The sequence below is a fragment of the Narcine bancroftii genome, chromosome 8, assembly GCF_036971445.1.
Source record: "Narcine bancroftii isolate sNarBan1 chromosome 8, sNarBan1.hap1, whole genome shotgun sequence".
NCBI classification, from domain to species: domain Eukaryota; kingdom Metazoa; phylum Chordata; class Chondrichthyes; order Torpediniformes; family Narcinidae; genus Narcine; species Narcine bancroftii.
This window is the reverse complement of record NC_091476.1, coordinates 135,172,623-135,195,678: the sequence shown is the minus strand read 5'-3', so window position 1 is coordinate 135,195,678 and position 23,056 is coordinate 135,172,623. Positions and strand designations below refer to the sequence as shown.

Genomic DNA, 23,056 nt, shown 5'->3' with positions numbered 1-23,056 from the left:
TGATGTGGATTGAGAACTGGCTGGCAGGTAGAAGACAGAGAGTTGGGATAAATGGCTCATTTTCTGAGTGGCAGGCGGTGACCAGTGGGGTGCCACAGGGATCTGTACTGGGACCCCAGCTGTTCACAATTTACATTAATGATCTGGATGAGGGGATTGGATGTAATATCTCCAAATTTGCAGATGACACTAAGCTAGGAGGGGTTGTGTACACAGAAGAGGGGGTCAGGAAGCTCCAGTGTGATTTGGATAAATTGAGGGACTGGGCAGATACATGGCAAATGCACTACAATGTGGATAAATGTGAGGTTATCCACTTTGGTAATACAAACTGGAGGGCAGATTACTACTTGAATGGCAATAGATTAAGAGATGGGGAAGTGCAGAGAGACCTAGGGGTACTTGTACACCAGTCTCTGAAGGCGAGCATGCAGGTACAGCAGGCGGTTAAAAAGGCAAATGGTATGTTGGCCTTCATATCAAGAGGGTTTGAGTATAGGAACAAGGATACCTTACTGCAGCTGTACAGGGTCTTGGTGAGACCCCACCTGGAGTATTGTGTGCAGTTTTGGTCACCTTATGTAAGGAAGGATGTTCTTGCAATGGAGGGAGTGCAGAGGCGATTCACCAGGCTGATACCTGGAATTGCAGGAATGACTTATGAGGAAAGATTGCGCAAATTGGGATTGTACTCGCTGGAGTTTAGAAGATTGAGAGAGGATTTCATAGAGACATATAAAATTCTGGGAGGACTGGACGGAATGGATGCAGATGGGATATTTCCAATGATGGGAAAATCCAGAACCCGGGGCCATGGTTTGAGGATAATAGGCAAACCATTTAGGACCGAGATGAGGAGGAATTTCTTTACCCAGAGGGCGGTGAATCTGTGGAATTCATTGCCACAGAGGGCAGTAGAGGCAGGTTCATTAAATATATTTAAGAGGGAATTAGATCTATTTCTTCAGTATAAGGGTATTAAAGGTTACGGAGAGAAGGCGGGGACGGGGTACTGAACTTTAAGATCAGCCATGATCTCGTTGAATGGCGGAGCAGGCTCGAAGGGTCGAATGACCTACTCCTGCTCCTATCTTCTATGTTTCTATTAGAGTCAGTGAGATCCTTTGGCATTTCTTAAGTGGTTTGGAAGGAGAGGAATGTTGTTCAATGCACAAACCCATTTCTTGCTGATCATTTCTAGTGCAGATGTGATGTAATATGGAAATAAAACCTCTTAATTGGTGACCACACAATATTCCAAGAGACTGGCTCCCTCTAAATTCCAAGGAGCTTGTTAGTTCTATTTCTCTTTACTGTTCGCTGACTATTTAAACACCTGCTCATCACTGTTGATCGTGTGCATTTTATTGGTCCAGGAGGAGATGTCCATGATTGAAAAGGTGGTAAGCCTGTTTTTGGGATAGGCTGGGGTCCCATTATCTGTCAGTTGACATGCTGGTCTGGCCGATTACAAGTTTTAATGCAGATTCGGTGTTGAAATCTGAGCATCAGGCCATATGAAGCAACACAAGAACGGCAGATGCTGGAGTCTGTGAGAAAGCAGTGAGAAGCCGGAGGAACATCAGGTTGGCAGCATCTGTTGAGAGAAATGGTCCATCAGAGTTTTAGGTTGGGTCCCTTTCTCAAGGTTCACAATGTTGATTGACCATTTCTTTCCAAGGATGCTGCCTGACCCGCTGAATCCCTCCAGCTTCACATAGTTTGCTCAGGCCGTGCAAAGGTTCAGACTTGGTTAGGACCTTGCTTTTAGAAACACAGAAATGCTGGGAGGAACTCAGTAGGCCTTGCAGTGCCCAGAGGAGGACATAGGAGGAGCCTCCTCTGGACACTGAGACCTGCTCAGCATTTCTGACTTTTTACTACAATCACAGCATCTGCAGACTTTCGTGTTTCACTCCTTGCTTTTAGAGAGCTGTTCTGTTTTGATGGTGAAGTGATACTCTGTTGATGAATATTTGTACCTCATTAAGTTATTCTTTTAATTTCAGTGACTGGAGATGCCAGCAGCATTTCCTGGTATCTCCCCAATGGTGACAAAATTGATCCAAGCCAGCAGCGAATTGCCGTGGCAACAGTAAGCGAGATATCATCCAGCCTCACCCTCTATAGTGCCAATGTCGATGATGCTGGCATTTACAGATGTGTGGCGACTTCAAAAGATGGGAATGAATCAGAGGCTACAGTGAACGTCAAAATCTACCGTAAGACATTCCTCAATTTCTCGCATTTTTATGGATAAAACTGCAGTTGAAGAAAAATATGTTGATCTGTTGTCAAATTTTATGCTGCTTGTAGAATTTAAGTTTGTAAATCTTGCAGGCAATTACAGAATACAGTGGCAATTTATTATAAGCCTACTCAAAAAACCTTCCCTACCTCATAACCCTCTTTTTGTTCTTTCATCTGTGTGCCTGTTTTAGTGTATTTTAAATGTTCTTATTGTACCAGCCTCCACCACCACCCCTAGCAACACATTCCATGCACCCACTTCTCTGTGTAAACTTTAACTTTCCTCCACTCACTTTATACAGATGTACAAATATATTGAATACATTTTTCATGACATTTTAGTTTCCTTTTTTAGTTAAATTAATAGGGAGATTAAGAATTAAATTCAACTCTGTGTTCCTGAAGTCAGATGCATTCCTGAGAGCCATTTCCTAGAACAATCTTAAGAAACAACTGAATTAGATCAATTTGTAAAAGCTCCCCACATGGCCCCCATGTTGTGATCTGGACTTCACCACCACAATCTTATCTCCAAGAGCCAGGTACCCCAAGATTCAGGTGGCAACTTCCTTGGTCTCAGCAGTGTCAGGTGACCAAACACCCAAACTTAACCTGCACCCAAAGTCACCTCCTTTGTCACTTCTGTCAGTAATGCATAAGACCCAGTGACTGCAGCAGAACTGTGCGTGTGAGAGGAACACCATGCACTGGTCAGGGCCCTTGAAGACCTTGGAAACACGAGGCCAGATGCTGGAATCTTGTGTAAAATAACAATCTGTAGCAGTGGGAGGGAGAAGAACCATTGACTCTGTAGGTAGAGATTAGGGGGATAAGAAGAGGAGGCCAAGTGGTGAATTGGCAATGTCCTAATGCAGAATCACCACCTGAAGTCAGCAGTTCCTTTATCTGATGCCACTCAACCCACAGAGATCGTCCAGCATGTTTTTTGCTTCAGAAATAAATTTGTTTCTCCATTATAGTTAGAAATAATTGAAAGAAGTTTGTGAAAATTTCTGGCCTAATTCTTTGCGAAATATTCCTCCTCAGGTATGGAAAATGAAGCCTATTTTTGTAGCCTTGCATTATTTCACCTAATCAAGGTTGGAGGGTTTTTTTTGCTAAATAATGAAGTATTAGTTTTTAACTGGTTCAGGTTTTGAAAATGCCTGAGTCTCTGAAAGAAAGCAGAAGATGAGGTTGGTTATCAGCAACCAGAGTTGATTCATTGAGGGACCTGACGTTTGTTTTGTACTTTGACGGATGCGAACCAGACTCACCATCTGAGAGGGAAACTGTCATGTTCAGTTGGATGAGCAAGCTGCAGAGCCATGGCACAAGAGCTGGGAAGAACATAGAACAACACAGTAGAGACCATTCTGCCCACGATGTTTTGCTGACTCCACATTAATCTAACCCTTGCTTCCTTGATATCTATAACCTTCCATTTTTCTTACATCTGTGTGCCTGGCGAGAAGTCTTTTGAATGTCCTTACTGCAGCAGGATCCACTACCACATCTAGCAATGCTTTCCAGGCACCCACGCACTCTCTGTATAAGAAAAATATCTCTGACCCTAAATAATTCCTCTAAAGTCTATAACCGACCAGCATAGCACAAATGGTTTGAATGGCGTTCTATCTTTGGTTGGAGCTGCTGAACTTCCTGTTGATGAAGCTGTGTCATTGTTGGATCGAGTTTTTTGCAGTTGACTGATCTATCGTCCACAGAAAAGCTGGAGTTCAGGAATGCCCCTTCACCTCAGGAATTCAAAGTAGGCGATGACGCTGTTGTTGTTTGTGACTCAGTGAGCTCCCCGCCACCAACCATCACCTGGAAACATCGAGGGAGGGATGTTCTGAAGAAAGACGGTGAGTTCAATTCACCATTCATTAATGGTGGATTACTAATGTCTTTACAGCCTGATTAGTTACTAATTGCTCATGTTAACTTCCAGAGGTCTGGTTTGAAGTCCCAGATCTTTCTGCCTTCTGTATTCTGCCATTTCTTTATCAGCAGCTGCAATATGCAGGGTTTGTTCCTAATATTAAGAATTCTCTTGGGTTTGGTACAGAAACAATTGGAATTGAATATGTTTGCGATTGAAGTAGTTTGAGAACTGCTTCAGCAGTGATCACGGAGCGAGGATGTGGAGAGGTATCTGAGAATTGGGTGGATGAACGAGTTTCCATGGAGACGTTCGGGAAAAGCAATCACTATGATGTTTCGAGGGTCGTGTATATTCCCTCAGAGGTCAGACTGAGAAAGATCTATGGTGAAGGTGCAGATTGAAGGTTAACAGTTGCGATCAGGAGTGACGAGGACAAGAGCAGGACAGATTGATGGTTGCCATAGTGGTTGTGTTTGATCAGGCTGGTGTTGTCAGTGGGTGATGGAACTTTGAGAAAGTTATTGCCAAACACAAGCCAAATTCAATCAGATCAATCCAGTCAGATCCCAGGAAGTTACATGAGTGTGAGGTGTGAAAACAGGAATGGGATTTCAAAGGTTAATGTTCTGTTGAGAAGCTCAGAAAGGAACTTGAGGACTTTCTTGAGTTTTATAAGGATGTGGTTTGCAATGATGAAAAGTTAGGAAGGAAGACAGCTGGTGGGAGTGGAGGAGAGAGAGAGAGAAAAGACTTGGCCAAGTAACATGAAGATGCGAAAGAACAAATTATGGGCTTGGGTTCCAAGCATCAGTGGAATAGGAATGTGCTAGTTATTGGCAAAGATAGGATTTATCTGATCCAAACTGGCATTCGGAAGATTGTGGTGAACTTCTGCAGTTTGGTGCTGTTCTTGCAGTTGGGTTGCATGTCCTTGGATTTTAACCAACAGCTGAATTGGAATGATTGCACCTCACCAAGGCATGCAGATGTGGAACGAGATGGGAAATCCCACTTTGTGAACAAAGAATGTCAAAGATTCACTTGGTTTGGTGTTTGTCACTGCTTTCAAAATGGATCATCCCCAGGTGTGGCAGAGTCATGCACTTGAGTGCAGAATCCATCCAAATTTAGTGAGAAAAAATTTGATCGAGACATCAGAATGTTTAATGTGGGAAATATTGGCAGTTGTGCTCGTTCATTAGTTTTGCTTGAGTGCTAATGGCCAAATCAAAGTATAAACCTCTGCCTGTGAGGAGGGAACGTCAGTGGCATGTTAACCAGGTCAGTTCTTTTTAAAATATCTGTATGGAGTTCAATAAAAAAAATGTACACATATAGATCCAATACAGAAGCTAGAATATAAAAAAAAGACAGATAATTTGTACATTTCACATAAAACCTTGATCATACCCTAATACAAATTGTGTGTGCACCCTTCCCAAACAAACCCATTATATCAAAATATTGAAATACAAAAAAAAACAAGTCTTTCCCCCCCCCCTTAAAAGTAAGACCCATCCCTCTATATAAGGCAAACTTGCATATCTAATATATATTATAGAAAGGTCGACATTTGGGAAACCAGACAACATTGGTCAGGAGCATCCATACACCCTAATTTGTTAAATTATGGTAATACTCCACGAATGGGCCCCACGTCTTATAAAGGTTCACCTTCACATCTTTAATATTATGTCTGATTTTATTTTTCTAAACTTAGGAAGGACATCATCTCCTGTAACCATTGAGTATAAGTAGGTGGAGTGCTCACTTTCCATTTCATCAAAATTGCCCGTCTAGCTATCAATGAGGTAAAAGCTAACATTTGCATCTGAGATGAAGGCGGTCGTATTTCCTAACTTTTTGAGAAAAACCAAATAGAGCAATTAAAGGGGCTTTTGACCTTAAAAAAAAATTGATAAATTTGAAAGTAATTTTTCCAAAAATTTTCTAAACTAGGGCAAGACGAGAACATATGTATCAATGAAGCCTCAAAAATGTTACATTTATCACATAATGGATTAATATCAGAATAGAAATGAGATACTTTTGAAATATGTATTCTATATACCACTTTGAGTAGCAACAAACAATGTTGCGCACAAAATGAGGATTTGTTAACCAAATGTAGAGCATTATCCCAGTCCTTGTCTGGAAGTGACAAATCCAAGTTATGTTCGCAATCACTCTTGAGCTTAACCTGGGAAACTTCTCAAATCTATCAATCACTAGCCTCTAGGGGAAAATTGAAAATCAAAAAGTGAATCAAGAATGTATGTTTCAGAAATCTGTGGAAAATCAGAAAGAATGTTCAAATTATTCAAAAGAAGCAAAAAGAATTAAAGGATCTTTAAAATTATTAATCCCCAGTCTATACCACTCCCTAAAACCTGCATCTGACAAAGAAGGTCAAAAAGATGATTATTTATAATAGGACTGGCAAGAGAAATATTATTGATTACAAAAAAAATTTCTAAGTTGTGCCCATATTCTCAACTTGTGTCTCATTATCAGGTTACTTGTTAAATTAGAAAAGCCAACAGATATTTTTTAGAAAAATTCAATTCTATTTCCACCCAAGAAGGGTAATCAACTAAACTAGGCCAGTTAACCACGTTATGAAATAGCCATGATTTATTCCTGAGCAGTAGCTGAATATGGAGAATATGCCAGAATCTTGGGAGCTGATTGTTGATCAGGAAGATAAGACCAGATGTGTATGATCTACTCACCATTGGGGGCTTAGAGGTGGAGGGGGTGAGCAAATTTAAGTTCTTGGGAGTCACAATCTCAGAGGATCTTTCCTGGACCCAACACACTAATGCATCATGAAGAAAGCATGTCAGCACCTCTGTTTCCTCAGGAGTTTGCGGAGGTTTGGTATGACACCAGAAACCCTGGCAATCTTCTACAGAGGTGTGGTGGAAAGTATGTTGAACGGCTGCATCACGGTCTAGTATGGGATCACCAATACCCATGAGTGTAAAGCCTCCAAAAAGGCCCAGAACATCACAGGAAAAAGCCTCGCCACCATCGAGAATATCTGCAGGGAACTCTGCCGTAAGAGAGCAGCAGCAATCATCAACGATCCACACACCGAGCACATTCTTTGTTCTCGCTGCTATTAAAAGGCAAGAGGTGTCACAAGCCTTGCACCACCAGGTTCAGGAACAGCTGCTACCCCTCCACCATCAGACTCCTCAACAACAAACTCAATCAGGGACTCCTTTAAGGACTCTTATTTTTGCACTTTATTGTTTTTTTTTTCTCTCTCCCTGTATTGCAGTTTGTTCAGATGTCTTTATTTGTTTATGTGTACGTTGTGCACAGTAATTCTGCCTCACCCACGGGAAAAAGAATCTCAGGATTGAATGTGCTGTCATGTATGAACACAGATTTGTTGTCAGTAATTATGTCAATTTTTGGAGGTTCATTGCAAGCTTAAATGAGTCACGCCTGTGAACTTTGCTCTGGCTTTTCGTTGCAAGAAGAAATGTGGACTGGGATGGCTTTGATGAATATGGAAAGCTGCATTTCCTAAATCTTCCAAATCCTTCTTCATGTCGACATGCAAATCAAAGCCAAGAGAGAAATCTAACAAGACTGCACTCTGTTCTTTGCTTTGCCGATATTTTCCGTGCAGTCATGCGCAGAATGGGCACTAAAAAGCTCAAAGTCAGTTTTATTCATCAAGGATTTCATTAAGGTCTTATACTCAGCAAAGTGCTCAAAAGTTCTGTTCTTTGCAAACATGATGCAACCTAGATCACAAGCAATCTACATCAGAGATTTAGATGCTTAGAGAGAAACCCGTCCTGCTCAGTGGTGACCACCTCACGCAGAGCCCAGCACCAAGACTGTCGCTAGAACCGAGGGGCCTGGCATTCCTGTCTCAAATTAAATGCTGCGGGTGTCCGGGACCCAGTGCTGGTCCTCCCACGGTGTGAGAGGTGGCATTGGTTATTGTGCAGAGACCCATTCTCTGGATGCCCCCATGTCTCCAGATGGCTATGTCCGGGGATTGGATACCCCTGTGGTGCACTGCCATTGGCTGGGTTATCGCTGTAACTCTCCACCTACCCTTGGCTGGCCCAGAAGCTGTGACTGCAGCATTTGGTCAGGTTTTCAGACTCAGAACTTTCAAGCTTTCCTGTAACATGCAATCACATGGAAGGACGCGACACTGCAGTGGAGCTACTATGTTTGATCAGAGCTGCATGTCATGCATTGTCCTCTCATAGAATCATTGAAATGCTACGAGACACAAGGTCACGATTCGGCCCATTACATCTCTGCCATCTCCAAATAGACCTGTCCCATCTGCCTATCCACATTCCTGCTCCCTGTTGGCCTGTTGATCCTTCTTTCTGAATTAGAGACTGCAGTTAGGAGCATGATAACTTGTCTACTGAACTGAAGATCAGATGCATAACTAGATAGAAAAAGTTCAAATCCCACTATACCGGCTGGGATATTTAATCTCAGTTAATTTATTAATCTGTGGCAGACAGATGTATTGACTCTGGTTGTAGGCATGTGATGGTGACCAGAGGTTTCAGAGATGTGTGGTGGTCATTAGAGCTTACTTCCAGAATGGCTGAATCACTTCTGATTCTTCTCCTTTCAAGACACTTATGGTGGAGCTACTGACAGCAATGCTTAAAGCTGGTGGGAATATAAAAGCCAGATGAATCTTTTCCCTCGAGTAAGAATTAGTGGATGTCATTGACAAATGACCAGGAAGGGATCTCAGGAATTAGCTGCCAGCATCTCCTAGCTTAGTGAAATGTTGTTATGAAGGTTCCACCTGCCTTTGACAGGAGCTTCAGGCTCCAATTTATCTTTAATATGAAAATGAATCTGGAACACAAACATTATGTAGATCCCATAGTGTGAATAGTTACAGATTCATTGCTCTCTTTCACTAGTCTACCTGAGGAATAATTGGAACACTCATTAGGGAATGTAATGTAAAGATGACTGAAGTGTTGTATTCTCTGTGATTTGCCAGGTAGTTCTGCTCCAATGTGATGTTCCTTCATGTATTAAACAGGGTTAGCCATTTCTTGCTTCTAGCATATATAAACTCTGTCAATGTGGAGGTTCTCCTAATTCCTGGTCTGGGGAGATGATCAGGCGGCCTTAATCTTTAGCTTTGCCATCAGTGGGATTTGCTACTTTAGAAGCTTCAGGCTGAAAGGCAGGTTTCAGTCTGTGAAAATTGCTGCTTTTTACTTTGAGCGCATAATATGCTGAAAAGCCCAGCATGTCACTCCAACCTGGTTGTAGGAGGCTGCTGGGGACAGCAGTAATCTTCAAAGCTTCCCCAAGCTGTAATTCACTCAAACCCTCAGCTGAAATTATCTACTCAACCACTGTGAAACATCCAGGCTCCAATCACGGTGGTCACAGAAACGCAGAATGATGCGCAAAAATGATTATAATGCACAGATGGCCAATAGAACTTTGAGAGATTGTCGGTAAATTGGTCATGGGCAGGTGGCTCTAGTTACTTTAGCCATGTAGTACCCACATGTGACACATCTGGAACAGGTTTATTTATCTCCCATAACTTGATGGCAAAAATTTGCAATAACTAAAAATGAGTTGGAAATGTCAGGCAGCATCCATGGAGAGAACAGAATGATTATTTCAGCTCAGAGACCTCCCAATAGAAGCTAAAAAAAAAAGAGCTTCTTGAGAAACTCAGCAGGTCAGGCAGTATTTGTGTAGAAAAAGGGTTAGTCAAAGTTTTGGGTCAGGGTCCAGCATCAGGACCAATCTACAGAAATTTCATCAGATAGTTCCAATGGAGATGGGAGCCCTTTCATCTCTCCTCAAGCTTCAGTTTTTGTTTGCAGTTTGTCATCATGGAACATCCCAACTTGCTCCACGCAAGTTGTGGTCAACTTCCATGTTGTGATTCTATTCCCTGACTTTCTGGGCCTCCGCAGAGAGCAATGGAGTGATCCACATGACTGCACCTCTGGCCTCGCACAGAGACCAAGTGCAGATGCTACATTTCTTTGGCTTCCTGCCAACTCTGGAGTAACACAGAGGCTGCAGATGCTAGCATCTTCCAGTTTCAGCATCTTTTCGTTTACTTGGTGATCCCAGCTGGTTACCTTTTAATGGTGGGATTATTTTTTCTCTTGTCTTTGAACATTAGCCGGGACTGTTTACTGCTTGTCCAGAAACAACATCGCTACTCCTCCATGTCCACCTGTTCATTCCAGCTGAAGCCCATGAGGAGTGACCTCCTGTTTTTTGCCAGGATGAAGTTCGACATGCAGGGTCCATTGGCTTGCTGCTTTGAGCCATTCTTGTATTGAAGGGGGTAACAGAGGGGCCGAAACCTGAGGAAATTTGGCATGTCACCAGCATCCCTTGACAACTGCATCACTGAAAGCACTCTGTCAGGGTGCATCACTATGTGGGATGGGAAATACTCTACCAAAGAGGGTTGTGAATGTGGCACACACCCCTACCCTTCACCATATTAAAAGACAAATCAAACCCCAGCCACTCTTTTATTCACCCTTCCCCCCTCCTGCTGAGAGGAAGATTTACAAGTGTGCGATCATGTGCCACCAGATTCAAGGACAGTTTCTTTCCTGCCATTATCAGACAGCTAAATGAACACCAAAATAGGAAAATTATGTTGGTGTTGCTCCTTCCAACTGATCTCTCTCTTTCATTCTGTACCTCTGTACCGTGTCATAATCGTTGTCCGATGCATGAGATGTTACTGCCCTACTCCTAACGGACAAACTCCTTACCGACAGTGCCAGATTTGAACCCGGGCCACTGGTGCGGTAACAGCATGGTGTTAACCGAGTCACCCACTCATTCACAGATCGCACATAGGAGCTCTGCTTGACAGAATGACTCACTCAGAGCATTTTCTTGATGTCATTTTAAAGTAATTGGAGGAAGAAGTTGTCCCATTGACTCATCCCCCTATCAGCCCAAGTACATACACCTCTGATGAAAAATTCAGTGTCCTGCTTGAATAGGAAGTCTCGACAGCTTTTAATTTCCAGGGATGCAAAATCCAGAGACAAGCTGCTATTTAAGCAGCAGATAGTTAAACGGATGGTCGGGTGCAATGTACACTGCAATCAGGCGCACGGAAGGAACCTGGTGGGAAGATTGCAGGCCATTCTATGCATTCTGCATTTGCATCATGGGTATTTTGCAGTCAGCTTTCATTCAGACCATTCCCATCCCCATCCAAATTTAACTCCAGTAGGAATGAAGAATCCGTTGTGCCCTCCCATTCCTTCACCAGAAGTTCAGCTTAATGCGCACATCATGTTTTCACTTGCCTGGCTTGTCTGTAATATCAAACGTATTCCTAACAAGTGAAGCGCCTGCATCATTTAAAGAATGAAAGACTCAACCCAGGCACGTATTTAAGGAGATTGTTCTTAGTGTCAGCCAAGCAATTATTACGCACTAACTGCAGCCAGATTTTGTAAAAATATTCATCTGACTTTGCACATCGTACATTGAAATTAGAATTTGGGACTAATCCAGCAATTGACACTAGAATTTGCTTACTTACAAGTTTGAAAAATGCTTTTGCAGATCCTCCTTGTGCTGATCCTTTGTGTTAAATGCACTGCATATTGTTGAAATGAGAGTCTTATTTCAGAGTTTGTCCATCTGAAGGTCAATCTTTTGTATTTTCCATGTCTACTGTGGTGTGATCAATCCAAGTTCATTGTCAAGTGGATAAAAATGCATGTTCTGGGTCAACAATTCAAAGTACTGTAGCTTTGTAAATCGCCAGTGTTGAGTGCCCGAAGTTCCTGAACATGTGAGGTGCCTGTTCTTCCACTGAGAAATCAAAGGAAAAATGATGAGCATATGGGATAGAAAAAGTTATAAAGTTTCAGGGAAGTCAGTGGCAGAATTGCGCAGAAGATCATCATCAACTCACTGGCTGAACTGCCATTCGCTGTGTTGGAATAAGTGTGTTAATAACATTGGGAACCCCAATATCTGGGGAAAATCCTCTTCAATAGGAGAATCCATCTTTTCCGCAGGAAGGGAACAGATTCTGTTTTGTGTCTCATGATACTAATGTGATTTGTACTGAGGCATTTCAGGTACTTGCTTAACTGTGAATCTGCAGTTAATCAAACTTGTCAACTAAATTCCAGGCATCTGTCTCCGATGTGAAGTGCGGCAAAAGTACTTAATGAATAGAATCAAATGGAGCACGTGGAAAAATTATTTGTTTGGTAAATGCAGGGTTAGGTCAAAAAGGTGGTCATGAAGAAGAGGTTGGTTTAGGGCTCTAAAAAGGGAGCTGGCACAAAGCAAGATTACATACAGATCAAAATTCAGATTTATTGACATGACATCATTATATGACATAACATACAACCCTGAGATTCTTTCCTGCAGGCCAGGCAAAATTTCTACTTGGTAGTGCAAAAAACAATTGTACTCAACAAAAGAGTGAAATGTTAACAAGAAGGAAGTGCAAACAAACCGCAATACAGAAAATAAATATTCATTAATAAATAATGCGCATTCCAAGAGTCCTTAAATGAGTCACTGACTGAGTTTGTTGTTGAGGAGTCTGATGGTGGAGATCGTGTTTCTGAACCTGGTGGTACTAGTCTTCTGGCACCTATACTTCTTTCCTGGTGGCAGCAGCGAGAACAGAGCATGTCTTGGATGATGTGGATCCTTGATGATTGCGGCTGCTCTCCGATGGCAGTGTTCTGTGTAGATTTTCTTGATGGTGGGGAGAATTTTGTCTATGATGTACTGGGCCATGTCCACTACCTTTTGCAGGGCTTCCCAGAACTCAGTTGGCTGTTATCTTCCAGCTTGGAAGGGACTTCTGTTGGTTGAATGGTTTAGTCTGGAAGCATTGTATTATTTGATTTTTTTTTTTACTTGCGTGAGGAAGCCTTTCAAGGAGCCAGTTAGCAATAAAAAAAATGTCCTTTTGATAATTGTGGCAAAAAAAATCAGTTTAGCACAAAGTGGCTATTGAAGGTTTCAGCAAACTGCCTTGGTGAATACATCAACATTGACTTCTTCATGGTCTCTCTTTTAACATCAGTAAGATGAAGCAGATAATCATGGACTTCAGGAGAAGAGCAGAGTCCACACCCGTCTCCACGTCCAATGAGCTGAATTTGAAAGAATAGATAGCTTCAATTTCTGAGGATTAAATACCTCCAATGATCTGACCTGGGACAAACATGTCAACATAATCTTAGATTAAAGAAGCTGGCATGTCCCCCCTTGTCCCTCAACGGCATTACACGTACATTGTCAAGAGCAGGCTTGCTGGATGCATCAGAACTATTCTGCCAAAGATCAGAACAAGCTACAAAAGGTAGTGAATGCAGCTCAGAATATATTGAAAACCACCCTCCATGGACTTCATCTTATTCTCCCTCTGCCTAGCAAATGCAGCCAACACACTGGAAAAACCCATCACACCCCAAGTACACTTTCTTCTCTCTCCTCCCATCAGGGAGAAGTCTTCGGAGTGTGAAAACATACACCCACGGCCTAAAGACAGTATATCCCTGCATCCATCAGTCTTCTGAATGAACCTCACCACAGTGCTCTGGTACTGCCCTTGCTTGGTGTTCTAACTTTATTCAGTAAATGATGCTTAAAAAATGTTAGAGATAACCTGTTAGACTGGTGGAAGAAGGACCCATCTCACTGTGCTCGGTATTTTGTGACAAATAAACTAAATATTCACCTAGAAGATGGTTTCAGGTTGGTTCCATCACCAGAAACCGAGGCCAGTTCATCCGTGCGTCCTTTAACAGCCATGCTCAATGGTGTCCCTTCCCCGGCCCCTGGAGGCCACAGCACATTTAACTAAAGATATTTATGTTATGCAAGGTGGAAAGTAAACAAGACTTTTAATGGTTTTTATGTACAGTAGTCGGTTGGAGAGAAGTACAGAAGAAATCAAAACTTGACTGCTTTACAGGGAAGGGTGCCCATAAATGTTGTGCATAGTCCTGGGCAGGGGGGCGGGGGGGGGGGGGGGGTGGGGAGGTATAACCAAAAAAAAAAGGTTTGAGAATGGCTGCATTTAACATCCAAGCATCTGGAAAATGGATGGCCATTCCTGAGAATGTTGCAGGAGGAACAATCGAACATTGCAGATCCGCAAGAAGTTGCCTGAAGCAGTCTCTGGCAGAATTTCTTTCTTTATTTCATCAAGGAATGGAGAGAGAGATCATACTGGAGAATACCTTGGCATTATGCAGGCACATCCAGGCTATAGATAGATTACTGAGATGAAGTGTTCTATTAGACCCGATGCAAAAATGCTGACAGCCTCTTAATTTTTGTTATTTTCAGTTCGTTTCACAATGTTGCCCAACAATTACTTGCAAATCCACAGCATAAGGAAGACAGATGAAGGTACTTACCGATGTGAAGGAAGAATTGCTGCCCGTGGTGAAATCAAATTCAAGGACATCAAGGTTATTGTTAATGGTAAGTTCTCCTTGCAGCTGTCAGCGGCAGAATTCGATTCATCCTAACATCACCTTGGTTTGCCAACAGTATTGGTTATTATGGCTCTCTGCATTTGTTTATCACCACCCATCTCATTATCACAACGTTCTCTGTGTTAAATCATCTAATTAAAAACACAGATGCTGGAGGAACTCCACGCCTCTCAGCATCTATAGAAGGTAAACATGTACCTGTATAACTGACTTTTCGGGCCTGAGCCCTTACCTTGATAATTGAAACATCAGTTGTATATCTTTATCTCCAGTGAAGACCTGCTGAGTTCCTCCAGCATTTTTGTGTTTTTACTACAATCATGTCTGCAGACTTTCGTGTTTCACCCCCTAAATCATCTCATTAACAAAGTCTTGCACTTATGTGGCAGTCAATACATTGATGTGTAATGAAAAGACTGGCTAAAGACCATGAGCACACAGGAGAGAGTGCGATGTTTTCCTTGAGCAGATGATTGAGTCGATGGTATGGGGTAGACAGAGAAGGAATTGCTAGATGTGCTCTGAGTATAAATAGGTGGGAATTTAACCATGACAGAGTCATCACAGAATGATGGACAATCAAGAAGCAATGGAAGAGGATGTCATTTTGAGAGCTGCAGATGATCCATCATTAAAGGTGGAACAGTGACCTTTCTCACGTACCTTGGATCAACAGTTCATCTGGTACTTACAAGCTCCTCTTTGTGTTACAGTTCCTCCCAGTATTCGTGCTCAGGAAATGGTGGTGAATGCCACAGCACACAGCGGCAAGTCAGTCACATTGGCCTGTGAGGCAGATGGTTTCCCAAAGCCCAAAGTAACTTGGCAAAGGTAAGATGAGTAAACAAAAGTGTACTGACAATAACCACACCAGCGGTGCGAGTATAAGACAGCTTTAATAAACTAATATGTACACTAAGAGGTCTTGTCTCTGCAAGAAGAGCCTGGAAGGCTGGACTGTAGCTCTGGACTGCTTTATATATAAGGCCACCGGGATGACCCCTGGTGACCTAGTGGTGTCATTACGTATCACCACAAAAAGTACTGTTGTTCTAGTTACTCTCCGCAGCTGCGTGGTCTCTCTATAGTGTCGTGAAAACGATTGATAAGTTAAATCAATTATTGTCCAAATCGGTAATTTCTCTACACCTAATGTCTACATAAATTAAGAAAGCCACAAAATGAAAGGTTAAAAGTACCGTTAAAGAGTTCATTTTCCCCCACTTCGAGCTTAGGGTGGACAGAATCATCAAGGTAAAATTGCCACAAAGCAGAGGATATGCATTTCAGATGGTGGGCGGGGAGAGGGAGGAGGAAGGGAAACTCGAGAGAGAGAGGGCCTTAATAAAAAATTGGTCTCCTTTCCTCCAGCTCGCCAACCCCTTCCCTTCCCTCTCCTTTCTATCCTCCCCATCACCTCAGCTTTTTTTCTCTTCTTACCTCTTACTAGTCTACTTGTACTCTTCCCCTGCTGCTTTCCTCACTCCTCTTCTCCTCCCCTTCTTTCCCTCACCCTCACCTTTTTATTCAGGGGGCTGCCTGTCATTTGATCGAACCTTGATGAAGGGCTCAGGCCTTAAGTGTTGGTTACTCTTTACCTCCTACAGATCCTGCTATAGATCCTCCTTAGAAATTACTTCCTGAGTTTCTTCAGCAAGATGTTCAAGAGCATGATGGCAGTTTGGAAAGAAACTGTTCTTGAATCTCAAGGTGCTGGTCTTCAGGCTTCTGTAACAAGACAGTGTATTTAAGATATTTGTGGTCACTTTTGCAATTCCCAACTTTTTTTTAGTTTTTATGACTGAAAAGAAGTGAATGTCATTTGATGCCCACAGGTAATGCCCAGGGATGTATTTTTTGTTGGAATTAGAAAATTTATTGTATCTTCAAGACCAAATGCACTGCGTTTTTGGTGCATTCTCCTGAAAATATAATTCCTGCGGAATATTCCTCAGCATTTCACGTTCATTACTGTCAAATTGCTGTTTGAAGTATAAATCACTGCATTTGGCCAATTATAAATAATCATTCCTCTTTAAGTTTGACTCAGTGAATTATTGTAATTCCAAAGCATTCCCAAGATCGTGTTATATGGCGAGCTCTCCACTGGCCACCGAGACAGAGGTGCACCAAAGAAGAGGTACAAGGACAGCTTAAAGAAATCTCTTGGTGCCTGCCCCATTGACCACCGCCAGTGGGCTGATCTCGCCTCCAACCGTGCATCTTGGCGCCTCACAGTTCGGCGGGCTGCAACCTCCTTTGAAGAAGACCACAGAGCCCACCTCACTGACAAAAGACAAAGGAGGAAAAACCCAACACCCAACCCCAACCCACCAATTTTCCCTTGCAACCGCTGCAACCGTGCCTGCCTGTCCCGCATCGTACTTGTCAGTCACCAACGAGCCTGCAGCAGACGTGGACATACCCCTCCATAAATCTTTGTCCGCGAAGCCAAGCCAAAGAAGAAGAAAATAAGAAGAAAGCAGAAATATTATTTGTTACCACGTCTAAACATAGAAAACAAAAAAGATTAATTTTTCATCATTTTCTTTTACGACGTATTAATTGTTTTAATGAATAATTGTTGTATGGAGGTGACAAGTTTAACATAGTGGTTAGTGTGACGCTATTATAGTGTGCTAATGACCTGCTGTCTGCAAGGAGTCGGTACATTCTACCTGTGTCTCCGTGGGTTTTCCCCGAGTGCTCTTGTTTCCTCTCACCCTTCAAAAAATGTATAGGGTTGGGAGGTTGGTTGGTGTATTTGGGGGGCCGAGCTTGTGGGCCAGATGGGTCTGCTACTGTGCTGTATGGCTAAATTTGTTAACCGAAAATAGATTTTTTTTAAAAAAGTTTTGATTTTAAAAAATGTGAATTAGTTCTGTTGATGTTTTCTTGTACTTGATATGTGAGTTAGATTAGTTTTTAACTGTAATGGTTAAATACGCAGTTGGTTTTGTTTCAGAGATTTTGATTTTTAGTAAAATCTCATTTGGTTCATAACCTGAACCAATTTTACAGTGAGTAATTTAATCACCAAAGATCGTAATGAGGCATTTAGATGTAAAATTAGATTATTGATGATTAAGAGCTTTGTGGACAATTGACTGCAGGATTTTGAGGGATATGGATTAAACAGAAATGGGATGAGCACCTTGATTGGCACGGACAAGTTTGGTCCAAGTGCCTGTTTGCACAAACTGAGAGTGGGGAAGAAAGCCATGGGATACTGGAAGGGCACCAGTGGATTGGTCAGTGGACCCAAAAGTGGCAAATGGAGCTCTGTTTGGAGGTGTGTGCAAGGTAATGAATTTGCAGGGGGAAACAGTATGAGAGATGTGCAATAAATAGCTGGAATTGGCTTCTACTATGCTGTAAGTAAATAAAATTTGAGATGGAATTTTATGATTTTGTTTACACCTATTCAGAGTAGTGGGGCCTGAAGCACACTGGTTGAAAGGGTGACGGGAGCAGGGACCCTTGGAGGTATGATGCACCTGGATGTAGTTGATGGACAGTCCCACACTGAGATCTGGGAGATGGCAGTGGGAGATAACTCTCTGCCACCCATAATCCAGACAGTGGGCTAAGCAGTGTCATTTGGCGCAGTGAATTTAAATGCCCCCTTCCCCCTGATGATGGGGTTGTGTGCTCTTTGAGAAGGACGTGTCATCCTTACGCAAATCTTCCTGATTTGTTTTCCAGAGACGATGTCGGGATTGAAGCAGATGGAGATAAATATTCCCTGAACGAGGATGGGTCCGAACTGACGATAAGCAAAGTCGGGAAACGAGATGATGGAGAATACGTCTGTATTGCTCAGAATAAGGCTGGAAACTTTGAGCTGGAGATTACACTCCGAGTCTTTGGTAAAACTTCTCACAATTAAACAGTAACAAGTTTATTGTCACATGCATTGGATAATGTACACTTGCACTGAAATTCTTACCTGCTGCAGCTATACTGGTAGTTTGTGGAAAATAATTGCAGTACATTAAATTAAAAATAGACATATAAATATTCACTGTAAGGAATAGTGCAAGAAGAAAGTGGTATCGTCATTGTTTTAAATTTAATAATTTTAATTTAATTTTTTTAAATTTAGGCATGGTAACAGATCATTTCGGCCCACGGGTCTGTCAACCCAATTTATACCCAATTGATCTATACTCCTGGTACGTTTGTGCAAGCATCGAGGGGGCAGAGAGCATACACTTTTCCTGGGCTTCTGCTTTGGGCGTTGGTCAGTTGTCTAGTCTAGGCTGAACATTTTGCAAGATCACAGGTACTACAAGAAATTCTCTGTGAAGACTTCAACAAGGATGTTGTGAATGATGACCTCTCCAGTAGTTCACGGTTGCCCTCTCTGTTGCTCCGGCAGACCCAAGAGGTCTGGCTTTGCAAGACTTTTTTTTTAACGGTCCAGTGTAGTCTCATAACCTCGAGCCTGAGATATCCAGAGAAGGTGAAAGTCTACCTTGTCAGATGTGTCATGTTTATTTAACTCCTTCTCTATGCTCTGTCAATGTAACTCCCAGGTTTCAGACCCTTGGCTACATCTGTCCACCACTGACCCTCCTTCCACAGTGCTTGGCCACATTTGACAGGAGACACAAAGCTCCTTCTGCTAGCAGGAGTTGCAGTGGAATGATCGATCAAGCTCCTGACATTGCTGTTTGTGGAAGATTCTTCACTGTTATCTCACGTAGATCTCGTGGATTGAAATAATGCAGTGAATCTGTTGCCTGAGTTACAAACAGGCAGTCAGTGTCTTTGTGAAAATTGCTCGGGAAATAATCTGGGTTAGTTCTTTGTGTCACACTGAGAAATTTGATTCCAGAGATTTCGATGGACTCCCGATTTGGAAGCAGAGTTTAAACCACATCTGCTTCTATGTTGTTTGTGTCAGAGGAGAATTTCTATCCTCATCTCCTGAGCAAGCTTAACTCTAATGCCAGTAGTGTCACTGTTATTTGCAGACTTTAGTTGTATCAGGAATTTGTGGGCTATGGAGAGCTTCTGAGCCTAGGATTAGATCAGCCACAATCTGGCTGAATAACAGCAGACTCATGGGACCCAACCACCAACTCCTGTTTCAATTCCTTCTGCCCTCATGAAGCAGATTGTTTGAGGGGAATTATAACAAAAGAGATGAAAATCCTTTTGATGATGTAGCCCAATTTGTAGAACCTTTGAAAGCCCAGGGGATTAATTGCTCAGAAAGAAAATGGGTATTTTATAGGGAAATGTATATCACTGCATCTTGAGATAAACCTTTAATTCTTCCAATGTAGAACTTGGAGCCAGGGCTAAATCACAATATTCCATGGGGAGGTGAATGCTGCTGGTGTGTAACTTCAGCCATTTCTTTTAATTTTATTCCTTCAAATGGATGTGGCATTGTGTGACTGAGAATCAGGCTTCATGATCTCACTCGACTTCCTGCTTCTGTGTCTGTGCTCCTTCCTTCCCCTCCTCCCACCATTTTATTCAGGTACCTGCCTACATTTTGATGAAGGGCTCAGGCCTGAAATGTTGATTATGGACCTTTATCTTTGCTATATTAAGTAAGCTGTTTGACCTTCTGAGTTTCTCCAGAATCATGTTTTTATTTCATGATCTCACCCCAAATTCCTGTCAGGTGAGAGACAGTGTTGCGTTGAACCATTTGTTCCCATGTTCCCTGTGTGGGCAGTGATTAGTAGATATCCCAGTGCAATCATTGGAGAGGGTGGGCTGTAAGTGGAGGTGTTGTGCACCAGCTGTCCTTAAATTGCATCTCACAGCCACTGCTGTCCACTTCCTATCCAGCGACTCTCTGAGATCACATCTTACTTCCCATATTTCCTTGTGATATTGACTAAAGCCATTCATCCCGTAGAGTTTTTACTGGTTCTCAAAGAAATTCCATGAGTTCATTCCTCTTGTTTCTCTGAACCAATTATTTCCTTTGCATGCCAGACTCTCCTTACAATAGCCAGGATGTGCAGAAATCAATTAAACCACCAGCACATCTTTGGGATATGGGAGGAAACTGGAGTTCCCAGACAGTCACGGGGTAAATGACACAGGCAGAACCAGTCACTGGATCTGTGAGGCAGTGGATGCTCTACTGACAGACATCAGGCTAATGTGTCACCTTCCATGAGAACATTACATCTAAGGCTTAATGTAAGGGTTTGGGATGCTGTCTGAGTCACTGACGTCCTCCAGCATCTGCAGTTTGTGTGATTCTCTGTTCTTCCACTCGACTGTGAGTTCTCACGGTATGCCTACTTTGAAGACATTTTTTTTCCTCTCATTGAAGGGAATTAATCTTGGTGAGGGGTTCTGACCCTAAGCCTCAACCACTTTTTTTCTCCCACTTTTCCTCCAGATGTGTTTTTTGAAAGTGCTGGAGAAAGGGGAGATTTCCCCTAGGTGTGGCCTGCAATGGAACTTTTCTGTTAGGAGGAGAGGCTGGGTCTATTCTCCCTGGAGTGGAGGAGGTTGATGGGGATAGAATGGAAGCAAAAAAATGAGGGAGGACTGCAGGAAGCATTTCCCCACATCAGATAAAACTAGAAGATGAAGATTTAGGGTCAAAGTTAAAGGATGGAAAGTGGTAAGTTCCTGGAATACACTGGTGGAGAGAGTGATGGGAACAGTTGGTGGCAGTGACTCCATGAGCAACTAAGTGACCCAGGCACTGGATCAAGAGCTGAAGGGTGGGGCTGATATGGATGGTGCCTATTGGTCAGTGAACTGTACAAATGAGACTAAAAGGCTGGTATCAGCTGACCTCTGGTGAAGGCATCCCATGGATGATGTAATATGTCGATACACAAGGAATTAAAACCTTTCCTCACATCGATGAGATTTTATCTCATACACAGTATTAATGTAATATGTATCAGAGAAGCTTTAACATTATTTGTACTGCACCACCCCCAGAATCATTTTAATGGCCCATAGTCACTTAAAGACTGCCGAACATGATGAAAATCTAATATTTTCTCTTTGTTACTCCACCCAACTCAAATTTCCCTAATTAAATATGTGTCATCAATAAAATGGCGCTCTTCTAACGGCTGTGCTGAGAAGGCAGGAGAATGGGGCTGCAAAGGACAGTAAATCAGTAAATCAGCCATGGTGGGGCAGACTCTATGGGCCAAGTGACTTAATCTCATGACAAATGTTCATGACAGTCAATCTGATTCTGATTCCGCTCCTCTGTCTGATGGTCTTCTGACAAAGTTAAAGGAAATTCACATCAATGCGACTTCAGTTAAAGTTGTGTTGTTTCTTTCTTGGAAGGTTACGTTACAGGTCAGATTTCATCAGTGAATCACGTAATTGTGAGAATAATAATGATTTATTGTGAAACTCATTTTACAATGTATGTTAGCACCAAAACTCCTTGCTGCAGCCAAACAGGTACTTGTAAAAATAAAAATAAAAACTACAACAGTAAACTTAATTGAATTTAAAAAATGAGAATAAAACATACATGAGAGACTGGTAGTAAAATATTCATAGTGATCGTAGAGCATAAAAGGTGCTGCAGTAGCGCAGATAGACCTCTGATGTCGGAGTAGTTCGTGGTCAGTGAAACAAGGGGAGGTTCAAGAGCTTGATGGCTGTTGGAAATTAACTGTTCTTTCGTTAATGAAACCCCTCCCCAGTCATGTGAAAATGATGTCCTTGTTATTGATGCCTACATTAAGATTGAGTACAATTGCATTTTTTCTTTGATTCAGTTAAACCTGAAATAACTTATGTGGAGAATAAGACTGCTGTGGAGCTGGAGCAACATATTACATTAACTTGTGAGGCTAAAGGTGATCCCACACCCACCATCATCTGGGTGAAAGGCAGCCACACCTACAGAGATGGGGAACAGGTAAGAAATCTTCCTTGATCCAAGTATGGATGCAGGTGTACATGTCTATGTGTCTTCAGAAAATGGCATTGACCACAAGTGTCACACCTGCGTACACCAGATGAAAATACTTGAAATCCACCTGCTTCCACAAGCATTCTGCATGACTTCATTGCCTGCTGCCCTCAGTTAGGGTATAAACCATCTGATAATTCAGAAATGTATGGGGTTAGGTTGGCAATTTCCACAGACAGACATGTTCCGGCAGCACGTCACCTGGGGCTGAGATTGGATCATGGGACTGGCGTGCCAGCCAAGGTTAGCTAGCCGAGTGACAGCTGAACCCTTATCGTTGTGCCATGCGTGTGGTTAACCTGAAGTCCCATGCGGTAGTTGGAGGAGGGAAAGGAAGTTGTGAAGAGCACAGAGGGTTTGCAGAGGGATATAAACAGGTGAAGACGGTAAGCAGAAGCAGAAAAAGTGGAATGGAATATGTGGAATTGCAAAGTTATCCACTTTGGAGGAAAGAATAGGAAAGCAGAATTTTAT

At 42.4% G+C, this 23,056-nt stretch overlaps 1 protein-coding gene across 10 annotated transcripts in view; it reads left to right on the top strand.

The window, feature by feature from the left end:
* The window catches only part of ncam1a (neural cell adhesion molecule 1a), a 443,331-nt gene that overhangs the window by 291,066 nt on the left and 129,209 nt on the right, over positions 1-23,056 (top strand). For all 10 annotated transcript variants that reach the window (XM_069894934.1, XM_069894928.1, XM_069894927.1 and 7 more), the window contains exons 3-8: positions 2,010-2,222; positions 3,978-4,118; positions 14,495-14,632; positions 15,360-15,477; positions 18,352-18,515; positions 22,386-22,528. In XM_069894934.1, coding sequence (XP_069751035.1) covers positions 2,010-2,222; positions 3,978-4,118; positions 14,495-14,632; positions 15,360-15,477; positions 18,352-18,515; positions 22,386-22,528 — 917 coding nt within the window. The remainder of the gene's footprint in view (positions 1-2,009; positions 2,223-3,977; positions 4,119-14,494; positions 14,633-15,359; positions 15,478-18,351; positions 18,516-22,385; positions 22,529-23,056) is intronic.